Source organism: Paroedura picta, chromosome 6 (genome assembly GCF_049243985.1).
Source record: "Paroedura picta isolate Pp20150507F chromosome 6, Ppicta_v3.0, whole genome shotgun sequence".
Classification (NCBI taxonomy): domain Eukaryota; kingdom Metazoa; phylum Chordata; class Lepidosauria; order Squamata; family Gekkonidae; genus Paroedura; species Paroedura picta.
Genome location: NC_135374.1, coordinates 58,772,569 through 58,795,522, shown reverse-complemented (window position 1 = coordinate 58,795,522; position 22,954 = coordinate 58,772,569). Strand labels below are relative to the sequence as shown.

At 41.1% G+C, this 22,954-nt stretch overlaps 2 protein-coding genes across 6 annotated transcripts; both read right to left on the bottom strand.

Annotated features, from left to right (window-relative positions):
* Positions 1-1,882: 1,882 nt before the first annotated feature.
* On the bottom strand, positions 1,883-13,815 carry SMIM11 (small integral membrane protein 11). 4 transcript variants are annotated; one of them, XM_077342640.1, is made up of 4 exons: positions 13,754-13,815; positions 9,211-9,322; positions 3,865-4,046; positions 1,883-2,074 (listed from the first exon to the last, which is right to left on the bottom strand). In XM_077342640.1, exons 2-3 carry the CDS (start codon positions 9,229-9,231, stop codon positions 3,879-3,881), a joined length of 189 nt encoding a protein of 62 aa, XP_077198755.1. In that variant the 5' UTR covers positions 9,232-9,322; positions 13,754-13,815; the 3' UTR covers positions 1,883-2,074; positions 3,865-3,878. The 4 variants fall into 4 exon arrangements, with proteins under 4 accessions (XP_077198755.1, XP_077198758.1, XP_077198757.1 ...); XM_077342643.1 differs by lacking the exon at positions 13,754-13,815 and adding an exon at positions 10,951-10,969; XM_077342642.1 differs by lacking the exon at positions 13,754-13,815 and adding an exon at positions 9,443-9,545.
* A 4,803-nt stretch (positions 13,816-18,618) lies between these two features.
* KCNE2 (potassium voltage-gated channel subfamily E regulatory subunit 2) lies at positions 18,619-21,308 on the bottom strand. Of its 2 annotated transcripts, none has more exons than XM_077342636.1 (2): positions 21,163-21,308; positions 18,619-19,138 (listed from the first exon to the last, which is right to left on the bottom strand). In XM_077342636.1, the coding sequence occupies exon 2, from the start codon at positions 19,118-19,120 to the stop codon at positions 18,743-18,745; it is 378 nt and encodes a 125-aa protein (XP_077198751.1). In that variant the 5' UTR covers positions 19,121-19,138; positions 21,163-21,308; the 3' UTR covers positions 18,619-18,742. The 2 variants fall into 2 exon arrangements, with proteins under 2 accessions (XP_077198751.1, XP_077198752.1); XM_077342637.1 differs by lacking the exon at positions 21,163-21,308 and adding an exon at positions 20,008-20,083.
* Between the last annotated feature and the right edge of the window lie 1,646 nt (positions 21,309-22,954).

Sequence of the window (22,954 nt, the reverse complement as noted above, 5' to 3'; positions counted from 1 at the left end):
GACTACGCAGAGAAGCTAGAAATGGGCAGGGGAAAAACCATAGCCACCTCCACTGTCTTTCATTTAAGAGGAAAAATACAGATATATTTATGTACTTTGTTAAGCTTTCCCACCCTTTAGATACTTCTACAAATTTTTAATGCAATGGGAATTTGGGGCTGCAAATACAGAAAGGAGGTGCAAGTCAGCTGAAGACTTTATGTTCAGCAGTCTTCCTAACTCAGATATCAGTCCTACTATGTTTAACAGAGCTTACTTCTGAATGTGTGCAGCTCTGCAGCCACCCACATTCTCTATATCTAGTATGACTTCCACATCCTGCTTTACCAACAAAGGCAGCTCACTGAACTTCCACATGATGGCAGTAAGAGATGCAACGATGTCTTGAAAAACTGTGGGAAAATAGGCCAGATGCAGTAACTCCTGCTCTACTGATTGCTTCAAAGCAGCTCTGGGGGGGAAGGGGGGGCTACAGATTTGATTGAGGAAAGAGATAAGCAGAGAGGAGGTTAAGCCTCTCCCTCCAATGCTTTCCCCGCAGTTTGTTATTGGCTCTGCAAGGAGGCAGGGGAGAAATAAGCATCCCAATGCAGCTGTTTTGAATGACAAAAAGTCAAGTTCACATTGCAGTTTGGCAGTATCCCCCAACTTTAAAAAAAGCAGGGAAGGGGCTAGGTCTCCCAGGTTGTAACTAAAGACAAACTAGGCTAGAAGTGTTCAATATTCTCCTCTTAATACAATGCCTTCTAGCCAATGACTACAGATATGAAAGGAGGGGGTAAAGAAGAACTCTACCACATTTCTCTGGGAAGGTCTGTCACTGGATTCCCCAGTTGTCACAGATGCTGTTTTCTTTTAATTTAAACAATCTATCGCAAAACAAATTTTACATTATTTCATTCCACTTGCTGTTTGCAACTAGCTATTTGTGATGCTGATGTTTACCACCTGTTTTCTTCATACGTTTGTCCCTGTGTGTATGCCTAGTAAGAATTCATTACATGTGTCTCACAAAATGGGTTCTAGTCCAACAAAGCATATGCTTCTAGAAAATAAGGTTGCCACCAGCTACTTGAAGAAAAAATGTCCACCCACTACAACAGAAGCTGAACAGGAAGTTAATTTACCAGATGATGACATTTACCAGGACAAGCTTCCAAGCACTGAGCCTCTATTAAGATGCCTCAGTAGTTCTGTTTATTATTACAACTGTTACATGTTTCTATATCGTCAAATGAGTTTTTAAATACCTTGGCTACACTTTTCCACTGAGGTAGCTAACAAGCCTGGGAAAAGAATAAAGAAGTAATCCAATCTAATTGTCTTGGAACCATTAGATTCCTTAGTCTTCAGAGAAAGTGACCCATCCCTAATACCAAAATCCTAGATGAGTATACATTCATTATCTGGTAAGAACATTTGTTAACAACTCAGGCAATCTAAAGTAACATGGGGGGGGTATTTTTTACCCTAATTTTGTTCAGAGTTTAGCTTGTTAGATAAGGTTACATTTCAAAGCCAAGAGGACAAAATACTTCAAGGTAAGGAACGTCTGCCTTTGCAACTGAATGTAAAGTCCCGTTTTCCTTCTCCATTCCACTTAAAATTAAACGGCACCCAAAGAACTTCATCCCACCTATAATTAACCATGAAGGCCCCCTGAAACCAATAGATCAAGTGTGTCATGACTGACTCAAGTCCCTTTTGTTTCAATGAGACATTATTATTATATGTAGCTCATCTGGTGCCTACAGAAGCTGGTTCAGCAAATTATAATACACAATTAAAAGAACCTGATTTGATGAAAACATCCATTCAGATAATTTTAAATGCTTTTAGAAAGCAATAGTAACCTTACATAATGAAGTTCTAGTATAAGTCATTAGTTTTTACAAAGAGAGCTTTTATTGTACAAATACGCAACAATGTTCTCATTAAATATACAAAAAAATCAACATGTTTTAAGTAAAAACTGCCCTTGAAACTTCATTCTTCTGGCAGAGCTTTGTGTTTTAATGAAGTCATCAACTCTCCCAGAAAAGGAATCCAAGCCGGCTGCCAAAAGTCTAAAAATCTGCATAAAAAACAGAGTAGATAAAAATCACTTTAGTTGATAGTTGATAAAAATCACTTTATCTTCCTACAGGGGAAGCCAGATTTGTAGTCGGAGAATTCTTCAGCTATGATGCCATAATAGGATAGGTACAGGACTCATGTCATAGTTCTTCATGCTATAATATCTCAGGTTGGAACTATATGTCCATAGCTACGGATGAGAACCAACTGGAAAAATGCAGTTTGTGTCAGTGCATGGCCAAACAATGAATCAAACTGGGAGCCTCATCTGCAAACCTAACCAGTTTGTGGCCACAGTCCCTTTCAACAGATTACAGAAAGCCAAAAAAACCCCCACAAAAAACAAACAGCTGAGCAGCATGGAGCAGGCTGCTCCCCCTGCCCTGCTCAGCTTTCACTTTTGTGCAGTCCCTTTAAAAGGACAGCACAAGACACCCTGGAAAATAGTTGAGTCATTCCCCATGGCTCAGCTGTTTCAGGTTTCTTTTGCAGTCCCTTTTTAAAGAGACCTTTATAATGGTTTTAATGTTGTTATAGAGTTTTATTGTTTACTCTATCTTGTTGTAAACTGTCCTGAAATGGCTGTGCTGAGAAGGGTGGTTATAAAAACTGGAGGGATGGATGGATGGAGGGATGGATGGATGCATAGATGCATAGATCCATAGATGCATAGATGGATAGATGAATAGATGGATAGATAGCACAAGAAACTACAAAAGCCTGCTGAACAGCAAGAAGGCACTGTTTTAGTGGCTTTCAAATGGAACAGAAAGCAAGGGTTTAAAGGGACTCAGAGTCCCTATCATTAACTCTTGTTTGCAAACCATGAACAGCAAAATTTGTGATAAATTTGGCTTCATGGTTTGTTTGTGCCCATCCTTATTCATAGCCACATCAGTCTATGAAATCCTGGTCACTGATTTTGTTCAGCAAAGTGCTATCAAGAGGAAGTGACCTAATGGGAAGGAGTGATGGAACAAGAAGTGGTAAGCCTTTACTACAAACACATTATTTTGTTCTGTGCAACCAGCCACTTTTCATTCCTTCAAAGATCTTGATGAGAAGCACCAAAGTATTCTTAGGGAAAGCAAATCCAATGTGAAGCCACCCATTTGTTTAAAATCAGCGGCTACAAAATTTGTTGAAAATGTGGACACTTATGGAATATTGAGAAAGACATAATAGCTGTTACAAGTGATATTACAGATACTGGGTTCAATCATAAAAAGTTGGGCTCCAAGCCAAGCATTCTCCTATGTTGGAGGCAAAAGTCAAATTCCAATGAAACAACAAAAACAAACAGCAGCAAACAACAGTCAAACAGGCTGAACACTGTTTAGCTATTGAAAGCCTTTGAAAATTAACTGAACAAAACCTGGTACTGAACAAAACCATATGCGCACCTCACAGATCTGTCTGCAAAGAGTTATTTCATAGATGGAGCACCTCAACCTAAAAGGCTGTCTCCCAAGTTGCCACCTGATTGATTTCTAAGGATAAAGGTACGTTGAAGAAGCCTCAGAAGTGACTCTCAACAGACTGATAAAGGAGAACCAATCCCACTAAGTAGGTGATGCAGGAATTCTGAAATATGTGAAGTATCACTCAGCTGCAGGCATCCAAGGTCCTCTATACTAACATATGTAAGATATAAGAGCAGTATCCCCAATTGTCCCCTTTCTGAATGACTGTGTATAATTTTAAGGATGCTGAATTAACGTTCTGCTGTAAAGCCATCATAAAGCATTTCCATATTCTCAAGCCATAGTCTTGCCAATCTGACCTTACCTCTTAAAGACAACTCAGTTCCATTTCTTCTCAGCTTCCCTTTTCTGTTTCTCCTCCTGCTCTTTTTTCATTTTTTCTTCAAGTCTTTTCCTCTGGTACATTTTTGCACCAGCAAATGCTAAGCAAAGGATTATCGTTTTAGCTGCTAAAATGTACATAAGCAGTGGGAAATTTTCCAATGCCTAAAACACAGGAGAAAAAACACACACAAACACACATTCAACCACAATAATTATAAGACAGAAGCAGAATTGCATAATGTGTTAACAGTATGCTTTTAAAAAAGAGACAGACTCACTATAAAGCTGCAGAGGCTTCGGTTTAAAAGGGGTAACCAGGTGGAGGGAGAGCATATTTTACATTTTTCTCACAAGCCATTTACCACCTCCAAGATTAAATCCATGGGGGGAAGTTAAGGGTGGTATCCAGGCAGCTTTTTCAATCTATCTCACCCAATTCCTTTCTCTACAATAGCTTGCTAGGTGATCACAGAAGACCTCCCCCTCCTGCACTTTATACCCGTGGAAAAGCTTACTGGATCCAGCCCTATACTATGTACTATTATTTTCCCTAGCAGAGATAAAAGCAGTTCATGGATGGCAGTTTTCAGCAGGAAGAGATTGCATGGAGAAGAAAGCTAGCCTTTTTCCTTCCATTCTAGTTCCATCCTTTAAAATAGCGATCCCCAATCTGTGGGCCCGGACCACATGTGGTCTGTCGACTAATTAGAGGTGGGCCGCGAAGGACGCCTTCCCCCCCGCGGCCCTTTACTTCATCCCCCCCGGCCCTTTACAACACACTTTGGGTGTCATTGTCTCCCATCACTCCCAGATGGGACTATCTTGTTGCAGAGAAACAAGCTCAGGGTTCCCACTGATTTGTCATTGTCATGAGTTAAAATTTCCATGAAAATAAAATGTTCCTTATGTTCATTATTTTGGTGTGTCTGTATCTTATTTGGAAGGGATGTTTAAACATTACCATAGCGATCAGAGAGCGTTAGGGCAGTGGTTGAGAGTAGAGGAGTAAACTACCCCCCCACAGGGCCTCAGTAAAATTGTCAAGCGTTGAGTGATAAAAAGGTTGGGGACCACTGCTTTAAAATACACTCGCAGCAGCTGAAACCCATTTTAAAAAATCAAGAAAAATAATTTGGAACTAAATTTTTCATGTTGCTTTGCTCTAAGCATTTTGAACATGTATGCAGAGTACAAAATAATTTCCTGTTTCCCCCAACACACTCTATTTATCATGGGTTGAAAATAGCAAATCGATACATACACAGGATAAAAAAAAAATTAACCCACTGAAAGAAACAATGGAAATGGAAATAACTGTATAACTTATATCATAACATACAGCAATCATAAATGCTTTTTATATGGAAAGTAATGAAATTGGTAGTAATCAACTATAAACAAGTTTATTAAATTATCAGCATGCAAGAAAACAAATGATATTTGGATGGCTTTGCAACTTGTAAATATGTTTTACCTATCCTATATACCAAGCTTTCTCAACCAGGGTTTCGTGAAACCCTGGGGTTTCTTGGCAGCTCTGGAAGGGTTTCTCAAATGAGTGGGAATTAATTATTTTTTACATTTATTTTTAAAATGGCCAGATGGTCTTGTAGGGGATGGGAAAGGGAAGTGCCCCAGGTGGGCATGTATACAGCTATGCTTCCTAAACATATTCTGCACGATTGCACTACTTCTAGGGTTTCTCAAAGCCTGAAGAATGTTGCAGGGGGTTATCAATGGTAAAACTGTTGAGAAAGACTGCTATATACAAATGAAAGACAAACTCCCATAAAAACCATCCAGATGGTTCCCTTTTTTTCTTTTTGTCTATTTATTTTTTTGTTTATTTATACTTCTAAGAATATATATATTACGATTTAGAACAATTGCTTGGCTTAAAGAACTACTTGATATCGTATATGACCACTTTGTATAGTAAGGAAGAAGTCACCTTTTTGTTTTTGTATATTTATATATTTGTATTCTTTCTTTTTCTTTTTTCTTCTATTTAAGTATTTTGGTTTGTCTTGATGATGTGTGTGAATTCCTCAATAAACCTAAAAAAAAAACCAACCCAACCTTGAGTGTATTTACATCTAAATAAATTCAATTAGTCAAATGTATACCAAACTTAGGGATGCCAGACCCTTCCCCAATGAAGGCATGGGTTTTCCACTGCCAGGCCCCACTTCTCTGCCCCCAACCAGCTGGCCAACGGGGGGGGGGGGGACAATTACCCACCTACCCCAAAAAAGGGAGAAACACTGGAAATTAAAGCCATGTGCCTATTTCATTCAGAAGTGACAAAGGCATGTTGGGGGTTGCACTCTTGTTTTGAGGCAAAAACTCAATAGTAGAAGATAATTCTACCATACAGTTTTTCCCTAAACTCACCTACCAGCAGGGTGCCTATGTCACTTCTGGATGATATAGGCACATCACTGAAATGCCGGGCTTTCCTTCTTGTTCCTGGTAAGCATACTCTCCAGCCTCCACTAGAGGAACCTGGCAACCCCACACAAACTGCCTCAAAAGAGATTCCATTAGCATGCCAGGATACCTTTTACTGCAGTTAACGGATAAATAACAGGTCAATTGACTTGAATGGACTTTGATGGGAATACCTCTGGTTAAATATATTTCCAGTGATGGACCATAATTATTCATTATGACAGCTCTAGTATTTCAAATTGCCTTCAAAAGCCTGGATTAGGAATTATGCTAATTAAAGTATAGGAGAAAAGCCCCAGCCAAGTGGAATATTGTAGTATAATTTATCTGAGGGACAAAGCTATGATATGCAGGAAACACATCAGATCTTCTGATTTTAATTAAGAGTTTAAAGCAGGATCAAGGTGGTAGGGGGATGGGGAGGAAGAAGGATTTGGTTAATGCTGTGTCACTGGGAGAAGGGGTAGATTAACTTCTTCCCCAGTCAAAATGTAGACTGCGTGTGCACGCACACAGAAACACAGAAACTGGTATTAGCCACTCCAGGGTCTTTGTTTGTTTTTACCTGCTGTTACTAACACAAGTTTTGAGGAACAGTTTTGATCAGGAAACAGCATTCACAAAAAAAAAAAAATCACTTTTCCCACCTGTTCTGGCCCCTATTTTATGCCATCCACTTTCCCAGAAACTATTTTGCATCCTTTATAAAAAGGGAGGGGGGAAATCTGATTTTTATGGCCCAAAGGGTTCTCCAATATTACCAGATGGTTGATGCCTCCTAACTGCATCACACTGTCCTCCACATCATGCTTTTAATTTTAAGCCACATTATACTTTTAGATACACCTGAATCCATATTAAGAAAATATATAATGCTACCAATATAAAGAACAGAATCATGGTATTTTTCTATATACAAGTTGTTAAACATTGCTTATGTGAGGTGGGAGAAGGGACTGTGTGTTTGACTGATGGCTCCTGTGTGAGTGAAAGCGAACATACAGAACAACAAATAGGATTTAGTCTAGGGCCCCTATCCTAATTAAGTATGTGCTGCTAAGGAGACACTGAGGGCCATTCCGCATTCGTCCAAAATAGCACAATAGTTACTAATTGAAATCGCTACAGTTTTGCCGTTATACACAATGTCGTTGACAATCTGCAACACTCCTGAAACCGATCCGCAAAAAGCGCTTCGTTGTAGGGCTTTCAGGGAAATCCCAAAAAGTGGATTCACCCTCCGGAAAGCGCTACACTCCTGCAACCAATCTGCAACACTAGCGGGAAAGTTTTGTGCGTTACCATTGTTGCAGTTTCTGCAAAGTCCCTCCCCCTGGCTCTCTCCTCTGATCTTCCGGCGAAGCGATCACCATTTTTTTTTCTCCGAGCGAGCGGAGATCAACGCACACGCAAACCTTCGTTTACACAGTGAGGCTTCCCCGGCTGCAGTCCCTCTGTTTAAAGTCACCAAGCACAAGCATCGCAGAGGCCCGTTTGCTGGTTTATTTTCACTTTATTTTTCACACTGTTTTCGGCCGAAAATGGCGCCCGTGAGGGGGGGGGGATTTTTTTTTTCACTCGGGGGGGGGGAGTGTGGCAACAATGAAATAGCAGCTCAAACATCACCTGCTAGCTGGATGGGTCTCTCCGTTGCAACGAATCAACGCATATTCGTTGCAACGGGTGTTTTTTTGTGTGTTTTTTTTAACCTTCCTTAAAGGGAAAGGGGCTGTTTGGGAGCATGATAACGGCCACCCATTGGCTGCTTGATGGCCAGGGGCGGGACGAGCTCGGCAATAGCGCTTCCTTTCTAGTGATTTTTGCCGAGACCAGAACCCTGTGGAAAACGATAGAAACGCAACTGGATTCCACTACAAAGGTAGGTATGCATAACGACGAATTCCACTATTTAAAATGGCGATTTTTCGTTCAGCAAACAATTTGCTACATGGATCCCGGTGCGGAATGGCCCTGAGATGTGTCCAAAGTTTCCACTAACTATGAAGCATTCAACCGATAGAAAATGCTGTTTCTACCAAAGCAAGGCAGAACAAAAACTTAGATCCAACCCACTAGTAAAATTTTGTTTTGTGAAGGCCCGTTGTATACAAGGAGAACAATTACATTTCCTAGAACATACATTTACATTATTTAGCAAGAGGGACCAAGCTTGGAGACCTACTGCAAATATCCTTTTTAAGGGCCATTGGGCCAGCAACAGCCCACACACAAGGGCAAACTGTGCAGAACTGAAGGAACTGCTTAGAGAAGTCTGCAGATCCAACTTCTGTGAACAGGGCCTGAAACATTTTTCACAGGAATAATCACTGTAATCTTCTGTGAAGAGGTTTATTGACCTCACACTGGGCATATAATATTTAGACTCCATATTACATATGCTACTTTTATTTTCTAAGATCAAAAGTGAGAATACTCAGTTTCTTATTTTGTTTGCTTAAACACTTCCTGTTATTAACCAACTATACTATCAAGCAATTATTTGTCTTGAATGCCACCTTGGACACTTCTTTTATTCTGATAGGTGACAAGGATCACATGGAGTTAAGAATTGCATGGTACAAAGAGACAAGATCAGACGATCATCTCTTGAGTTAACTTGGCATCTTCTTGAAGTTGAGAAACAAGCAGCTGTATAAATTTAACAGACAAACATGCATAGAAAGGGAGGGGAAGCCATCTGCAAAGCAGTATTCATAGGGAAGAAAGCATGTTAGCATGCTGTGGCACTGAACAACTGGGGGGGGGGGTTAGACAAAGCATGACATTCTTGCAGAACCATTCATCAATGACACAGAACGTATTGAACGTTTAATACTACAGTTTTCAGAGCTTGTATAAGCTAAAGTGTCCTCACCTTCCAATTCAGTAGCAACATCTTGAATCTTGGGTGAGTTCAAGGCTTACACCTGAAGCTGAACCAAACAGCACGGGTCCAATTTAAAAGAAACTAACAGGATTAACAATACCTGCAAAAAAAAACAAGTAGAAATATATTCTGCTAATCTGTTTGTGCCTCATATATATAGGGGCAGAATCAGTTGATAAAAATATCCAGCCAGCCTGTCTGAATGTAAGAAGTGCATTACCCCTGCTGCTAGGAGAGAACATTCAAGAAAGTTCTCAGTGACCAAAAGCAGAATCCTTTAGCTCTGAGTGACAGGAACAACGCCCAGTTGGCATGTCATCCAGAGCAGAGGACAGGTGTCACCGCTTTATATGGAGATGGATATCCTCTTCCACTTGCAGATCCCAGCAGCTATTTGGCTAAGGGACACTGATCCGTTTTGTAAATATGCCATAGATCGAAATCCTGCTCAGGTTCCACTAAAACCAACAATACATAGTCTTCTCATTGGATGCCTGAGATTCAGCTGAAACCTAATACACACAAACACCCCCAAATACACACTGCAAGTCTGTTTTTGTTTGTTTGTTTGTTTGTTTATCCTGATGGATGTCAGACATGAAATATCTAGGGCTGGACTTCATCTCCTACTGCTCTCAAAGTGAAAGCATTCATTGAAAAAAAAAGAAATCTGTTACAGAATAAATAAAACAGAAGGAAGTCAAGTTAGCTTCCAAAGACTCCATGAAGTGAGTACTGTATTTTATTTACTACAGTGCATAATGAATTTGGCTCCTCAGAAAAGGCATGTTCTGATTACTTTTTACCCTACCAATTCAGACCATAGTGGGAAGTTAAATATTTGAATGTTCTGACTTTCAACTAAATGTATTTAGGACTATGGTTGCAACTTGAGGTGTCCTCCACAATGAGCACCCACTCTGAAGTGGCATCTCTGAGCCATATTAGATTTGTACACTTCAACAGTTTCTACATTTAACCTTGATTTGTATCAGCTGGAGCCCTGTCCAAAAAAAAACACAAAATAAGTAATGTGCACCTGATAAGCTAAAGTTTCTACTTCAAATGCTAACAGAAGCGCAGTTTATTCAAAATAATATCAGTAGCTTGAAAAGGAACATCACATATTGTGCTTTCAAGGTTAAGTTCTCGCTGGAAAGTCTTGGCAACACTCAGGCTGCCAGTGTTTCATGATTCTGAGATAAAGGGGAGATATGACTCAACCATTGTGGAAATGTAAAGTCCCTCTCAACAAATGCATGACAAGAAAAACAAGTATGACAAAGACAGTAGGATGACTGGAAGTTTTCACATAAACAGCAAAAAGCATAATTGGTAATGGACAGAACTGACTGGATAGTTTCTGACTAGTAGCAGCTCCACAGGAACAAAGATACATATAACTAGGAACGCTTTGGTTGAGGCCGGGGCACACAAGATCTAGGGGCCCCTCCATACCTAAGAGCAATCAGATTAAGAACAATCTACGTCTGGATTAGCTGGCACGATTGGAAGTCATGCCCTGAAGCGCTGGGGGGGGGGGATGGTAAGGGGGAAGGTTGGGTTGGCTTTTTATTTTCTCACTGCTGGAATATGAAATTTGCTTGGATTTTAGTGTTTTAATCTATGTGAGGTTTATTTTAATTATAACCCACCACAAGGCAATTCTCAAAAGCAGTGAGTAAGAAATTGAATAAAATAAACAAACAAATAAATATACTCCTTTACCTGTATTTGTGCAGATAGCTACCATGCAGCAGGATTATGGCATGTGCTACCAGAAGCTGAACAATGACTGGATCCAAATCCAAATTACAAACTGCACAACTGTCTTTTGTTCTCTCCTTGCTCTGGCTATCCATCCGTTCCGCTAGCCTACCTCTCTTGCCATTGCTATATTCACAGGCCATCCTCTGTAGTGTTGCCCACACTGAAGGTGGTTCAGGACAACAATTAAGCAAGTTGTGGCTAATCACCTGGCCAACCATTGTTTGACCTATGGAGGCGCTTGCAGAGGGGGTGACCTACTTCTACCATGACATCACAGTGGCATCTGGCAGCACTGATAGTAGGAATGAGGTTTTCTTCTCCCTGGCCCTGCAGGACTCTGCATACACAAACAAGTACTTTGTTGAGAAGCAGGCATCACTCAACATACAATAATCTACAGGCTACAAATAGTCAACTGCAAAATATTACAATTAAATGTCATTGTTTCACAAGTATTAGGGGCACTGTTACATTACATTTCTTTTGTGCCCCAAAATTACTTGACCAGATACCATGTTTTTTTAAATCTGTCAAATAATCAAAATTTTTGTAAGGCACATGGTTCTCAGTGAGAAAAAGCCAGCTAGGCTTCCAGTTTGAGAAAAGGGGGCAATTACTTAACCCCAATTTAGCCCTTTCCCTTCTGGCAACTTTATCTTTTTACTTAAAATTACTGATTGCTAAGCTGATTTTCCATCCATGGAGAAACAAATAAGCATACAAATTAAAATAGTCAACCAGACTGCTAAAGTAAATGCATGTATATACTTTTTCTCATGCAACCATGGCTTTAATGGTGCCCTGGCCCCTTAAGGACTAAACTTTGAGTGACAGAGGGGGTTGGGTACACATACAATGCAGCCATATACACCATACCCCTGTTTTTCTGTCTGGGAAGAGTGGCAGTAGAAATAGAGAGGAATGGGAATGAATGCAGTAACAAGATACGTAAACAGCAGGAAAGCACTTCTTCAAAGTGACTTTCCTGGCTCTTAAGAAGCAGCCACAGAAATAAAATTTGGCATAAGGATAATAAGGGTAGTTTTTAATTTTATAGTTTTGAACTACTACATTGTTTCAATGTGACTGAATACATATTGTTAGAGTGTCTCACACACATAACTAGTTCAATCTTGGTCCTGCTATTCTCATCCCAGTATGTTCTCATATAAAAGTCTATACAAGTTTACATTTATAATGAGCTAGTTTTAGAATCATGTGGAGAGTTCATCTTATAAAGCAACTGCCATTGTGTACAATGTCTGAATTTCACCTCCATAGAAGTAGTTCTACTGTTTTCCACCTGCCATGATTAGGATAAAAATAGCAGACATCCATTATCCCTTACAAAAATGTGGATGATGATCCTTCTGGACATTCTGTTCCACAGCTGGCCATACATCCTAAGTGCAACTGTTTTTTTCAAAAATGCTGAATCCTCCAGCCATTGATGAGCATGGAAATGCCACCTTGATAGCACACATGCTCCCATTTTACTGATATTACTCAACATATGAAGTAGGGGGGGAAGCCAGGGTTTTGCATGTCCTGTAATGTGAATCAGCACTTGAAAACCATATGGATCAGGCGTATTTGGCCAGAATACCCTCTTTCAAAACCCTTGATTTATCAATGTATGCCATTAAAGTGTTGTCTGATCAGGTAAAACTGTTAATGAAAGCTAAAATTTATTGTGGAGGGAGACAGCTTTTTAACCTCTGCTACAGGCACATACATTCTTGCTGAAAGCAAGAGGAAGAAGACACAGCAACCTTTTTTGACATCTGTGTTGAGTAAGGGGGGAAGTAGACTGGAAGATCATTAGGTTTATGTTTGATCTGCTCCAGAATTCCCCTTAGACCAAGGAAAGAAAAGTAATCATTTCAACTGCAGTATAACTACACCATTTATTTAAATCTGCAAACCGGCACATGTGAAATCAACTAAAGGTAAAGGTAAAGGTATCCCCTGTGCAATCACCGAGTCATGTCTGACCCTTGGGGTGACGCCCTCTAGCATTTTCATGGCAGACTCAATACGGGGTGGTTTGCCAGTGCCTTCCCCAGTCATGACCGTTTACCCCCCAGCAAGCTGGGTACTCATTTTACCGACCTCGGGAGGATGGAAGGCTGAGTCAACCTTGAGCCGGCTGCTGGGATTGAACTCCCAGCCTTATGGGCAAAGCTTTCAGACGGCTGCCTTACCACTCTGCGCCACAAGAGGCTCTTACTACACTGTAAATTTTAGTATCCCGAGATAGGGCATTAAGGCATCCCGAGATGCCTTAATGGAGTTGAACTTACTCCCCATCCCTGGAGAATGTTTTTAAAAGTTTACTGAAAGAGGCTAATTCCAAGTAAGCAGACATATGAGAAAGCCATAATCCTAGCTCATGAAGGCTCATAATTCCGGACTCAAGCTATCCAACGAAAATGTTGAACGTGGTTAAAACACACTGAAAAGACAAAAACAGATTCTTAATCTCTATTCTTCGTGCACATTTTAAAGACTGCGCCTGCTGAAGTGTACTAGGAAGTACCTTCCATTGGATCCAGCAGCGCTTGCTCCTAAACGAATGTGCGATGGTTTATTTAAAGGAACAAGACGACTATGAAGTAATAACAGTATAATAGTATTTTGTGCACGTTAAAATATCAGAAACAATGTCAACACTGTAAATTTTTATAAGACTCCAATTCAGACTATATCGTCTTCCATTGCCATGCGTTTTCGGATTTAAAAAGCAAGCTCATCATCGTACCTTGTCGCGGTCAGCCATTAGCCAAAGAACGGCTACAAACTACAACTCCCACAATCCTTTGCTTCTAGAAAACTACAGGTCCCAGTAATGCGTTTAACATGATTAAGGGAATAACGGGACATTAGTGATGAACAACGAAAGTCTGTAGAGATTTGGGGAATTTAGGAAATGTTTGATCTCCCTCCCCCCTTCAAATATTGGGTATTAAGATGATATTGAAGAGGGTAAAAGCCGGAACAGGCAAGAATGAGCATTAAACAGTAGTAGCACTGCCCCAAAACAGTGGGATGCGTTTAAGGGATTCATAACTATTTTAGAAATCAAAATGCAGAAACATTGTGCGTTTATTAACCCAGGTCCCACAGGTACAGCAATGGTTTTTTCACCACAAAACAACAACAAAACAGTAGGATGTATTAAAGGCACTCCAAAATAATAGTTTGGAAATTAAAACATGGAAATTATCATGCATTTACTTAACCCTTTACAAGCCAAAATACCTGTGGAACACTACAGAACAGCCATTAAATGAATAATACTACTGCAAAAAACTGTGGGATGCATTAAAGGCACTCCAGAAAACTATTTTAGAAATCAAAACACCGAAATGTCATGCACTTATTAACCCTTTCCAGGCCCAAATGCCTCCAGAACACTCCAGAATAGATTGAAACAAGCATTAAAAATAATAGTACCGTGAAAAACAATATTCCAGACCAATATTTAGGAAATTATAATACTGAACTCTCACGCTTTTATTAACCCTTTCTGAACATCTTGGAACAGGCCTAAAGCAAATAATAGGTCTGCAAAAACAATGGAATGCCTTAAAGGTCCTCAAAAACAATACTTTAGAAATGAAAACACTAAAATGATACACTGTTATTCATCCTTTTCAACCAAAAGTTGAGAACCAAGCATATCACTGAGAGTTACCTTCTCCTACTACTACCACCCTCTGTCCCCAGCCTTGGAGAAAGGACAGCAACCATTTCAAGGCTAAGCACTGGGCAAGTAGCCCATGCTTCACAGTATTGAATGGTGTTGTAAGGTCTAATAGAATCAGCAGTGCCAATTCACCTAGATCCAGCTTCCTCCAAAGATCATCTGTAGGGTGACCAAAGCTGTCTCCACCCCATGACCAGGCCTGAAGCTGGATCAAAAAGGATCAAGGGCCAATGCTTCCTCCAGAAAACTCTGTAATTGTTCTGCAATCACATGCTCAACCACCTTGCCCAGGAATGGCAAATGTGAAACCAGACAGTACTTGGCTGGGTCAGTTGCATCTAGCATTGTTTTCTTCAAAAGCAGCCTAACCACAGCCAGCTTCTTCCAGAAAATTCCTGAAGTCAGGAATAAGTTGATAATGTCCTGGAGGAGGGCCTGCACTGCGTCTTCACCAGCTGCAAGGGGCATGGTCCAGGGAGCGAGTACTTGGCCAAACAGCTGTCAGAGCTCTATATTAATCCAGGAGAGCATAGTGAAGCAGTCCAAAGTAAGTTCTTGAGACAGCCAAGGGGCTTCCAGCATACTAAAGTTCTGGTGGAGCAACAAGATTTTCTTCGCAAAGAAGCTTGCAGATGCTTCACAGTTAATATCCAGTTGTGGAATTCCTGGCAGTCTACTTGCCAGGGATGTCAAAGATTGAATTGTTTTGAAGAATTGTGCTGGGCAAAAGCTAGTGGAGGCAATAGAGGCCGCAAAGTACTCACTCTCTGTAGCCTTCATTGCCATATAATAAGCATTCATAAGTACCTTATAAGATATTATTGAAGCTTCATCAAAAGTTTCCCACCAAACTCACTCTAGCTGTCTCAGATCCCATTTCTGTTCACAAAGGTCCTGTGTATACCAAGAAGTCAGCTTGGGTCAGGAATGGACAGTGCATCATGGGGTTCTTTTGTCAAAGGCTTCAGAGAGTTGGTAATGCCAATCTTCTACCTGCTCATAAATTGAGTCATTGGGGGAGGGATTGGATCCCACAGAGTATTATAGAATCCTATTAGATCCATTAGTCTCCTGGAGTGAGCATAAATCTGCTCCCTGCCTATGCAGGGAAGGAGTGGGGTACTGATTCGAGCCTTTAGAGCAAAATGGTCCAACTATGGCACTCTTGCTGTTTGCACCAGACCTATTTGTATCGCCATCCCAAAGATTAAATCTAGGGTGTGACCTGGTTGATGTGGGGGACCAGCTACAAACTGAGAGAGTCCTAGCATTGCCGTGGCTGATACCAAGCCTGAGTTCTGCAAAGAGCCTAGGGAAGTGCAAAGTCCAGTCAGCCACTGGATCCAGGAAACTCAGCAGGGCATCTGCTGGTGCATTAGGCAGACAATACTCCAAACTCTCTACTGCCTCCCACACTGGGCCCATGCATTCAGTGTCTGGAATCTTTGGGATGGGGAGTGTGCTAAAGGGAAAAGCCTCTTGGATCAGCATCCAAGATTACCCTCCCCTGGCTTTTTGCCCATGATTGGTGAGGGACCAAGAACCCAGGTCGGGCTAGTTCTTTCAATGCCACAGTCTCATCTTCTCATGTTCAGGTTTTGACCAGTCCATATTTACAAAGTGTGAGCAGTAAAGTAACATACAGCATAATTAAAGTGCTTAACAGAATCCAGAGCCAAACAGGAATAACAGGCTTATTTTATAAAGTTGCCATTGGGGGGGGGGGGATGTTCAATTCCAGAGGAGAAATAGTGAAGGAAATAAATATATCAAAATGGGAAAGTAATGGGCAGATGTATATTTATTTGTAGAATTCTGAGATCAATTAACTGTGACCCTGCCCCTATTCTCCATCCATCTCCTTTCAAGCATGGAGTCTTCTTTATATCATTTTCTTCTTCGAAGTGGGGTGATCTGCTTTGCATAGTCATTTCCCCTGTTCTCAGACATATCAATCTAACATTCCACATTACATTACATTCTACTATTCATTATATTACACTACAATCTACTATTCAAATCTATTATTCCAAATAAGAGATAAAATAAAGAATGAGGTTAGCATATATATTCAGATAACAAACCAATATCCCTATTGAGTCCTGGGTATTCCATTCTTCTGAGTGTTGCAATAACTTGTAACACAACAATTTTCCCTTTCCAATCTGTTCTTGGTTCCTTTTTAATTGAAGAGCTACTTTGAATGTCCTAAAAGGTTGACGTGTTCTCCTACAGGTTTCTCAGTCTTGTGATGCTTGATGTCAGATTTGTGTCTATTTATTCAAAAGGTACCATTGGATTCAAATTTTGTTCTGCTTTTTCATACATACATACTTTAATTTATATCCCACCACTTTCACAAATTGACTTGTGGCATTTAACAATCAAATGTTCAAATTTAAAATCCCCCAAAATATTTCTAAAATCCTTATATAACCCTCCCCTTGGTGGCAAAAGTTCCCATCCCTCCTCCTGCTGAACAGACCTTATATTATAAAAAGTGCCTCAGGGTACATCTCGCGGGGAGCCTGAGACCTGGTGATACCAACATTGCTACCCACTTGGATCCTGTGTAAGTTCATGGAAAGTTTGTGTTAGTTGACCTGAAATGAACTTGATTTAGCAAAGCACAAGCCAACCAAAATTTGCCACAAATTTTAGTTTGTAAGTCAGTTCGTGCTTATCCCTAGCAACCACCCTAAACTATTTAGCAGAAAGTCTCACTGAACTCATTGCAGCTTACTTTTGACAAATGCAGACTAGATGTACATTTAAGTTTTAAGGTTTTTTCTGAACAGAATTAAGAGACTGTTTCTGGTTGGAATGATTATTGTGTAATTGGATGTTTTCTCTCCTTTGCTTTAGTAAAGCAGGAAAAAACATTTTGTGGGCCTTATACCTAGGGGGCTTTCCGCACCGGGATCCTTATAGCAAATTGTTTGCTGAACGAAAAATCGCCATTTAAAATAGTGGAATTCGTCATTATGCATACCTGACTTTGTAGTGGAATCCAGTTGCGTTTCTATCGTTTCCCAAAGGCTTCCGGTCTCAGCAAAAATCGCTAGAAAGGAAGCGCTATTGCCAAGCTCGTCCTGCCCCTGGCCGTCAAGCAGCCAATGGGCAGCCGTTAGCATGCTCCCAAACAGCCCCTTTCCCTTTAAGAAAGGTTTTTTTTTTTAACACACCCATTGCAACGAATCTGTGTTGATTCGTTGCAACGGAGAGACCCATCCAGCTGGCAGGTGTGTTTGAGCTGTCGTTTCATCGTTGCCACACTCCTCCTGAGTAAAAAAAAAATCCCCCCCCCTCACGGGCCCGATTTTCGGCCGAAAACAGTGTAAAAAATAAAGGGAAAATACATCAGCAAACGGGCTTCTCTGTGCTTAGTGACTAAACAGCTCTGGGGAGGGACTGAAGCCGGGGAAGCCTCTAAACAGAGGCTCGCTGGTGGGTTGAGCCCCGCTCACTCGGAGAAAAAAAAATGGCGATCGCTTCGCCGGAAGATCAGAGGAGAGAGCCAGGGGGAGGGACTTTGTAGAAACCACAACAATGGTAATGCACAGAACTTTCCCGCTAGTGTTGCAGATTGGTTGCAGGAGTGTAGCGCTTTCTGGAGGGTGAATCCACTTTTGGGGATTTCCCTGAAAGCGCTACAAGGAAGCGCTTTTTGCGGATCGGTTTCAGGTGTGTGGCAGATTGTCAACGACGTTGTGCATAACGGCAAATCAGTAGCATTTTCAATTGGCAACCATTGTGCGATTTTGAAGGCGTGCGAAAAGCCCCCTAGAATTTTCACTTAGCCTTTTTAAGCAGCTCACAAAGGTTGTAGCCTGGAATATAAAAACACAAATCTGCTTCCTCATAGTTTGCATTTAGATCACATAGGCTTGAAATAGATAACACACCCATTTCCTGGAGAGATTTACATGACGTTTAATATTTAACGTGCTTTGAAAGTTACTGAGACCTAGTATTCTCCCCAGTCCCATGGACACTATGAATTATTCTTCCATCCTTCTCAATTCATGCTCTATTGATTTCTCAAGCAGATCTGGAGTTTAGTTTGTCCTTTGCGCCAACATTTTCATGAACGATGCACTTAAGATCATTGCGGAGTGGGACCTGACTTTTGTACTTTTCTCCCCAGTCATCGACAATGTATTGGTGATAAGGGTCATTGGAGTGTTCTCGTCTTTTTGATTTCACAGTGCTCACTAAGATCGCCACAACAATAAAGGAGAAGATGCCAATCATCACCATGAGATACAGAATGACATAATCAAGGTTTTCAGCTTCAAGTCTTCTTTGCAATTCCTTTTGTTCATTTGTGGTATTTTGACGCCAGTTATTCATATAGTTGAGGAATACATCTTTGAAAGTGTTTTCCAGAGACTGGGTGAAATTGTGTAATGCATCCATGTTTTCAGTTAATGGTATCTAACAACAAAACAAAACAAAAAAGTCAGATTAGTTATCTGTAGCTGTTTCCACAAGGGCAATTTCCCCTGCCCTGGCTTTCAAGCTGCAGCATGGTTTGTTGAAGCATTTGAATGAGCTTTTCCTCCTCCTATTCCTCTTTTATAACCTGCCACTGTTTCCTTCTCCTGCTCTGATGTTTCCAGAACCTGCTTTCTGAAAACATTTGAACAGCAAGATATAGATTTCCAAAATTTAGTGCCCAAATCCGATGCCATTTTCTCTCTCTCCATTCGCTCATGCCCAACATTACCTCCATACACACTAGGGACTTTTGCCAGCTTTTTAAAAAACCCACTACAGCAACATACTATAGCAATATAGCTACTTTTTTCTTTTCAAAATATCAGTAAAAATGCAAAACAGGGAGAGGAAAATGGCAGACATGGATGGATAGGGAAGGAAAGCCAAGAGGGTGCCCCCATCCAACCTCCAGAATACCTTTTTTTCTCACCAATGGAAACAATGGAGGTTGGATGGGGGCACCCTTTTGGGTGCCTATAGAATTGGGGGCCCTGGTCTAATCTTTTTGAAATGTGGGGGTTCTTTTGAGGAGAGGCTCCCACAACTATGCTGTAAATTTGGTACCTGTACCCCAACCCCCCCCCTCCGACCACGTTATAGATAGAAAGGGAAAATTTCCCATTGACTTCAATGGTGCCATATGTTATTAGGCCATTGAATCCAAGCCATGGAAGGGTGCGTTGCATGCTTCAGATTCAAACTGAATCCAAAATGGTCCAATCTCTCTCTTTTTTTAAAGTTATCAATCTTTCATTGCTGCGGCATGGATAGAGGCTGTCATATTGATTGAGTGATTGTATATTTACCGTTCCCTTCCTCCAAGGAGCTTAGGCTGGTAGCCTCTTAATCCTGTAACAGTTCTTCAAAGAGGGATTGCCACTGCCTCAAAGCCACAAAGTCAGTGGGGCAGTACAAGTCAGTAAACAGTATTTCAGACTTAACTTTTTCCTCCCCACACTATCACATTCCACAATGAAGAATCAATCTGCATGTTTTGTTGGGGATCCCTGGTTTGATCTCCCAACCTGTACCAACCTTATGGTCAGACAAAGGTGCAAATCACATGTCCAAACTGATATAATGATATCAGGGGGCTGAATCACGGAATTAAGAGAGCCTGGCAGAGAGAAATTTAACCTTAAAAAGCAGCCATGGGGAGGGGAAGTTGGTTTTGGGTTAATCTGCTGGGGAAGAGTAGGATACCTTTCTCTCCGACGGTTGAAACATACACAAACCCTAGGCCTTCTGCTACCAGAGCAAATAGCTTCCCCAGGCTTTATAATATGGATGGAAAGAATTAACCTACTCCCCAAATGAAGAAGAAGAGTTGGTTTTAATATGCTGCTTTTCTCTACCCAAAGGAGTCTCAAAGCTGATTCCATTCACCTTTTCCTTTCCTCTCCTCACAACAAACACCCTGTGAGGTGGGTGAGGCTGAGAGAGCCCTGATATTACTGCTTGGTCACAGAACAGCTTTATCAGTGCTATGGTGAGCCCAAGGTCACCCAGCTGGTTGCATGTGGAGGAGCGTGGGATCAAACCTGGCTCGCCAGATTAGTAGTCTGTGCTCCTAACCACTACACCAAGCTGGGTATCTTTTGCTGTGACTATCTCAGCAATTCAACCCCCCCTGCTGCTTTTAAAGACTAAACTGTGTGCTGAGGAATCTAATCATAGACTGGATCTTACTGTGCCTTCATTCACATGTTACTTTTAAAAGCATCTCTAGTTTTTATTACTTTGCAATACAGTCCTAAACAGAGTTACCCCTATACTTGTTAACCTCAATGGGCTTAGAACAGTGTAACTCTACATGGGATGGCATGGATGGGCATCTTATACATCCTGATTTCACATCTCAAATGTAGCTCATTTTCATAATCTTCCTGTTCCATCTACCACTTTACCTGCATTGTTTTAAATTAAGGTTAGGATTTATTGAGGAATTAGAGATAACTTACCTGCTCTGGGCTTCTGTAAATGTTGTTCACAGCAACGAAGAATATGCATAAGATACTATAGGACAGAATAGGGAAATCATCAGCTAGAAGAATTTTTTACCTTACACAGCTGAAAAATCCTGGTACTGATCTATCTTTAGAGTAAATGAAGTCTTAAATCTAATCTTACTGGGAAGTTAAACATTGGCTGACTTTCAACAGGTAACCTTGATGCTTGGCACCATACTTAAAATGCATTTCAACCTGTAAGTTATTGTAATATAAAACTGAAAAGGAACAGTGTGTGTGTGTGTGTTTGACTCTACTCTGAGTTTATTCTACTCTGACCTGCTGTTCTCCCCAGTTGAATTCTGATGACGTTATGGTTTCCTAGTATAGGTGTTAGTACTTGGATCAGAGACCACTAAGGAAGACCACCACTGCTATATAATTTATAGCCCACTGCTCCCAAACAAACTGATTCTTAGCTGGCAACACAATAAAAACCCCACAATAAAACCCCAATAAAAACAATGTAAGGTTACCCCTCCCTCAGAGGCTTCCCAGTACCCAATGCCTTGAGGGACAGATGGTAGGGGGTTGCCATGTTGCGGGGGGACTAGTTCTAACTCCCTTGGCCTCAACCAGAGACCTGGTAGAAGAGCTCCATCTTGAAGGCTCTGCAAAACTGGGGAAACTGTGACAGGGCTCTCCATTTTCCCAGGATCTCATTCCATCAGTCGGAGCCAGAACCAAAAAAGCCTTGGCCTGGTTGGAGGTGAGGTATGCCTCCCGTGGACCAGGGATTACCAACAAGTTCTCATCCACAGAGCGAAGGGCCCTGCAGGAGGCATAGGGGAGTAGGTGGTCCTGCAGGTATGTGGGGCTGAGATTGTGAATGACCTTGAAGGTCAATACCAAAACCTTGAACTTGATCCTGGCCGCAACCGATAACCAATGCAGCTGCCTCAGCACTGGCTGGATATGGGTCCTCCAAGATGTTCCTGTGAGTACCCTAGAAGCTGTATTCTGCATCAGCTGCAATTTTCGGGTCAAGGACAAGAGAAGGCCTGCATAGAGCGAGTTGCAGGAATCCATCCTAAAGATGACCATTGCATGGATCACTGTGACCAAATGATCTGAGGATAGATAGGGTGCCAGTCGCCACACCTGGCAAAGATGGAAGAAGCCTGGGTGGACTACTCTGGTGACCAAGGACTCCATCAATAGTAAGTCACTAAGTTACACATATAGTATAAGTTACACTAAGTTACACATATTCTTATTGTCAAGGTGGTAAAATGTGGTATGGATCCTATTACCATTAAGTAGATCAAGAACAGGTTGACAGATTGCACTCCAAGGGTGCATATAAATGGTTTGTCATCTTCTCGGAAAGAAGTAATGAGTGGAGTGCCTCAAGGATCTGTCCAGGACCCTGTGTTGTTCTACATATTTATAAATTATTTGGATGACGGAATAGAGGGGGTACTTATTCAATTTGCAGATAACACTAAACTGGGTGGGGTAGCAAATGCACCAGAAGACAGAATCAGAATTTTCAGTTAAAAATCCAGAAGTTAGAGCGGTTTCTCGGTGGAACAGGCTTCCTTGGGTGATGGTGGGTTCTCCTTCTTCGGAAATTTTAAAGCAGAGGCTAGATAGTCATCTCACAGAAATGCTGATTTTATTAACTTAGGCAGATTGTGAGTGGGTGGGCAGGAAGGACTGTGAGCCGTTCCGCATTCGTCCAAAATAGCACAATGGTTACTAATTGAAATTGCTACAGTTTTGCCATTATGCACGTCGTTGA

Bases quoted from the DNA above. Each gene is read 5' to 3' on its own strand.
- SMIM11 (XM_077342640.1), bottom strand. From the start codon at position 9,231: ATGTTGCTACTGAATTGGAAG. The intron at 4,047-9,210 runs GTGAGGACACTT...CCTGTGTTTTAG, and splicing joins TGTTGCTACTGAATTGGAAG to GCATTGGAAAATTTCCCACT.
- KCNE2 (XM_077342636.1), bottom strand. From the start codon at position 19,120: ATGGATGCATTACACAATTTCACCCAGTCTCTGGAAAACACTTTCAAA.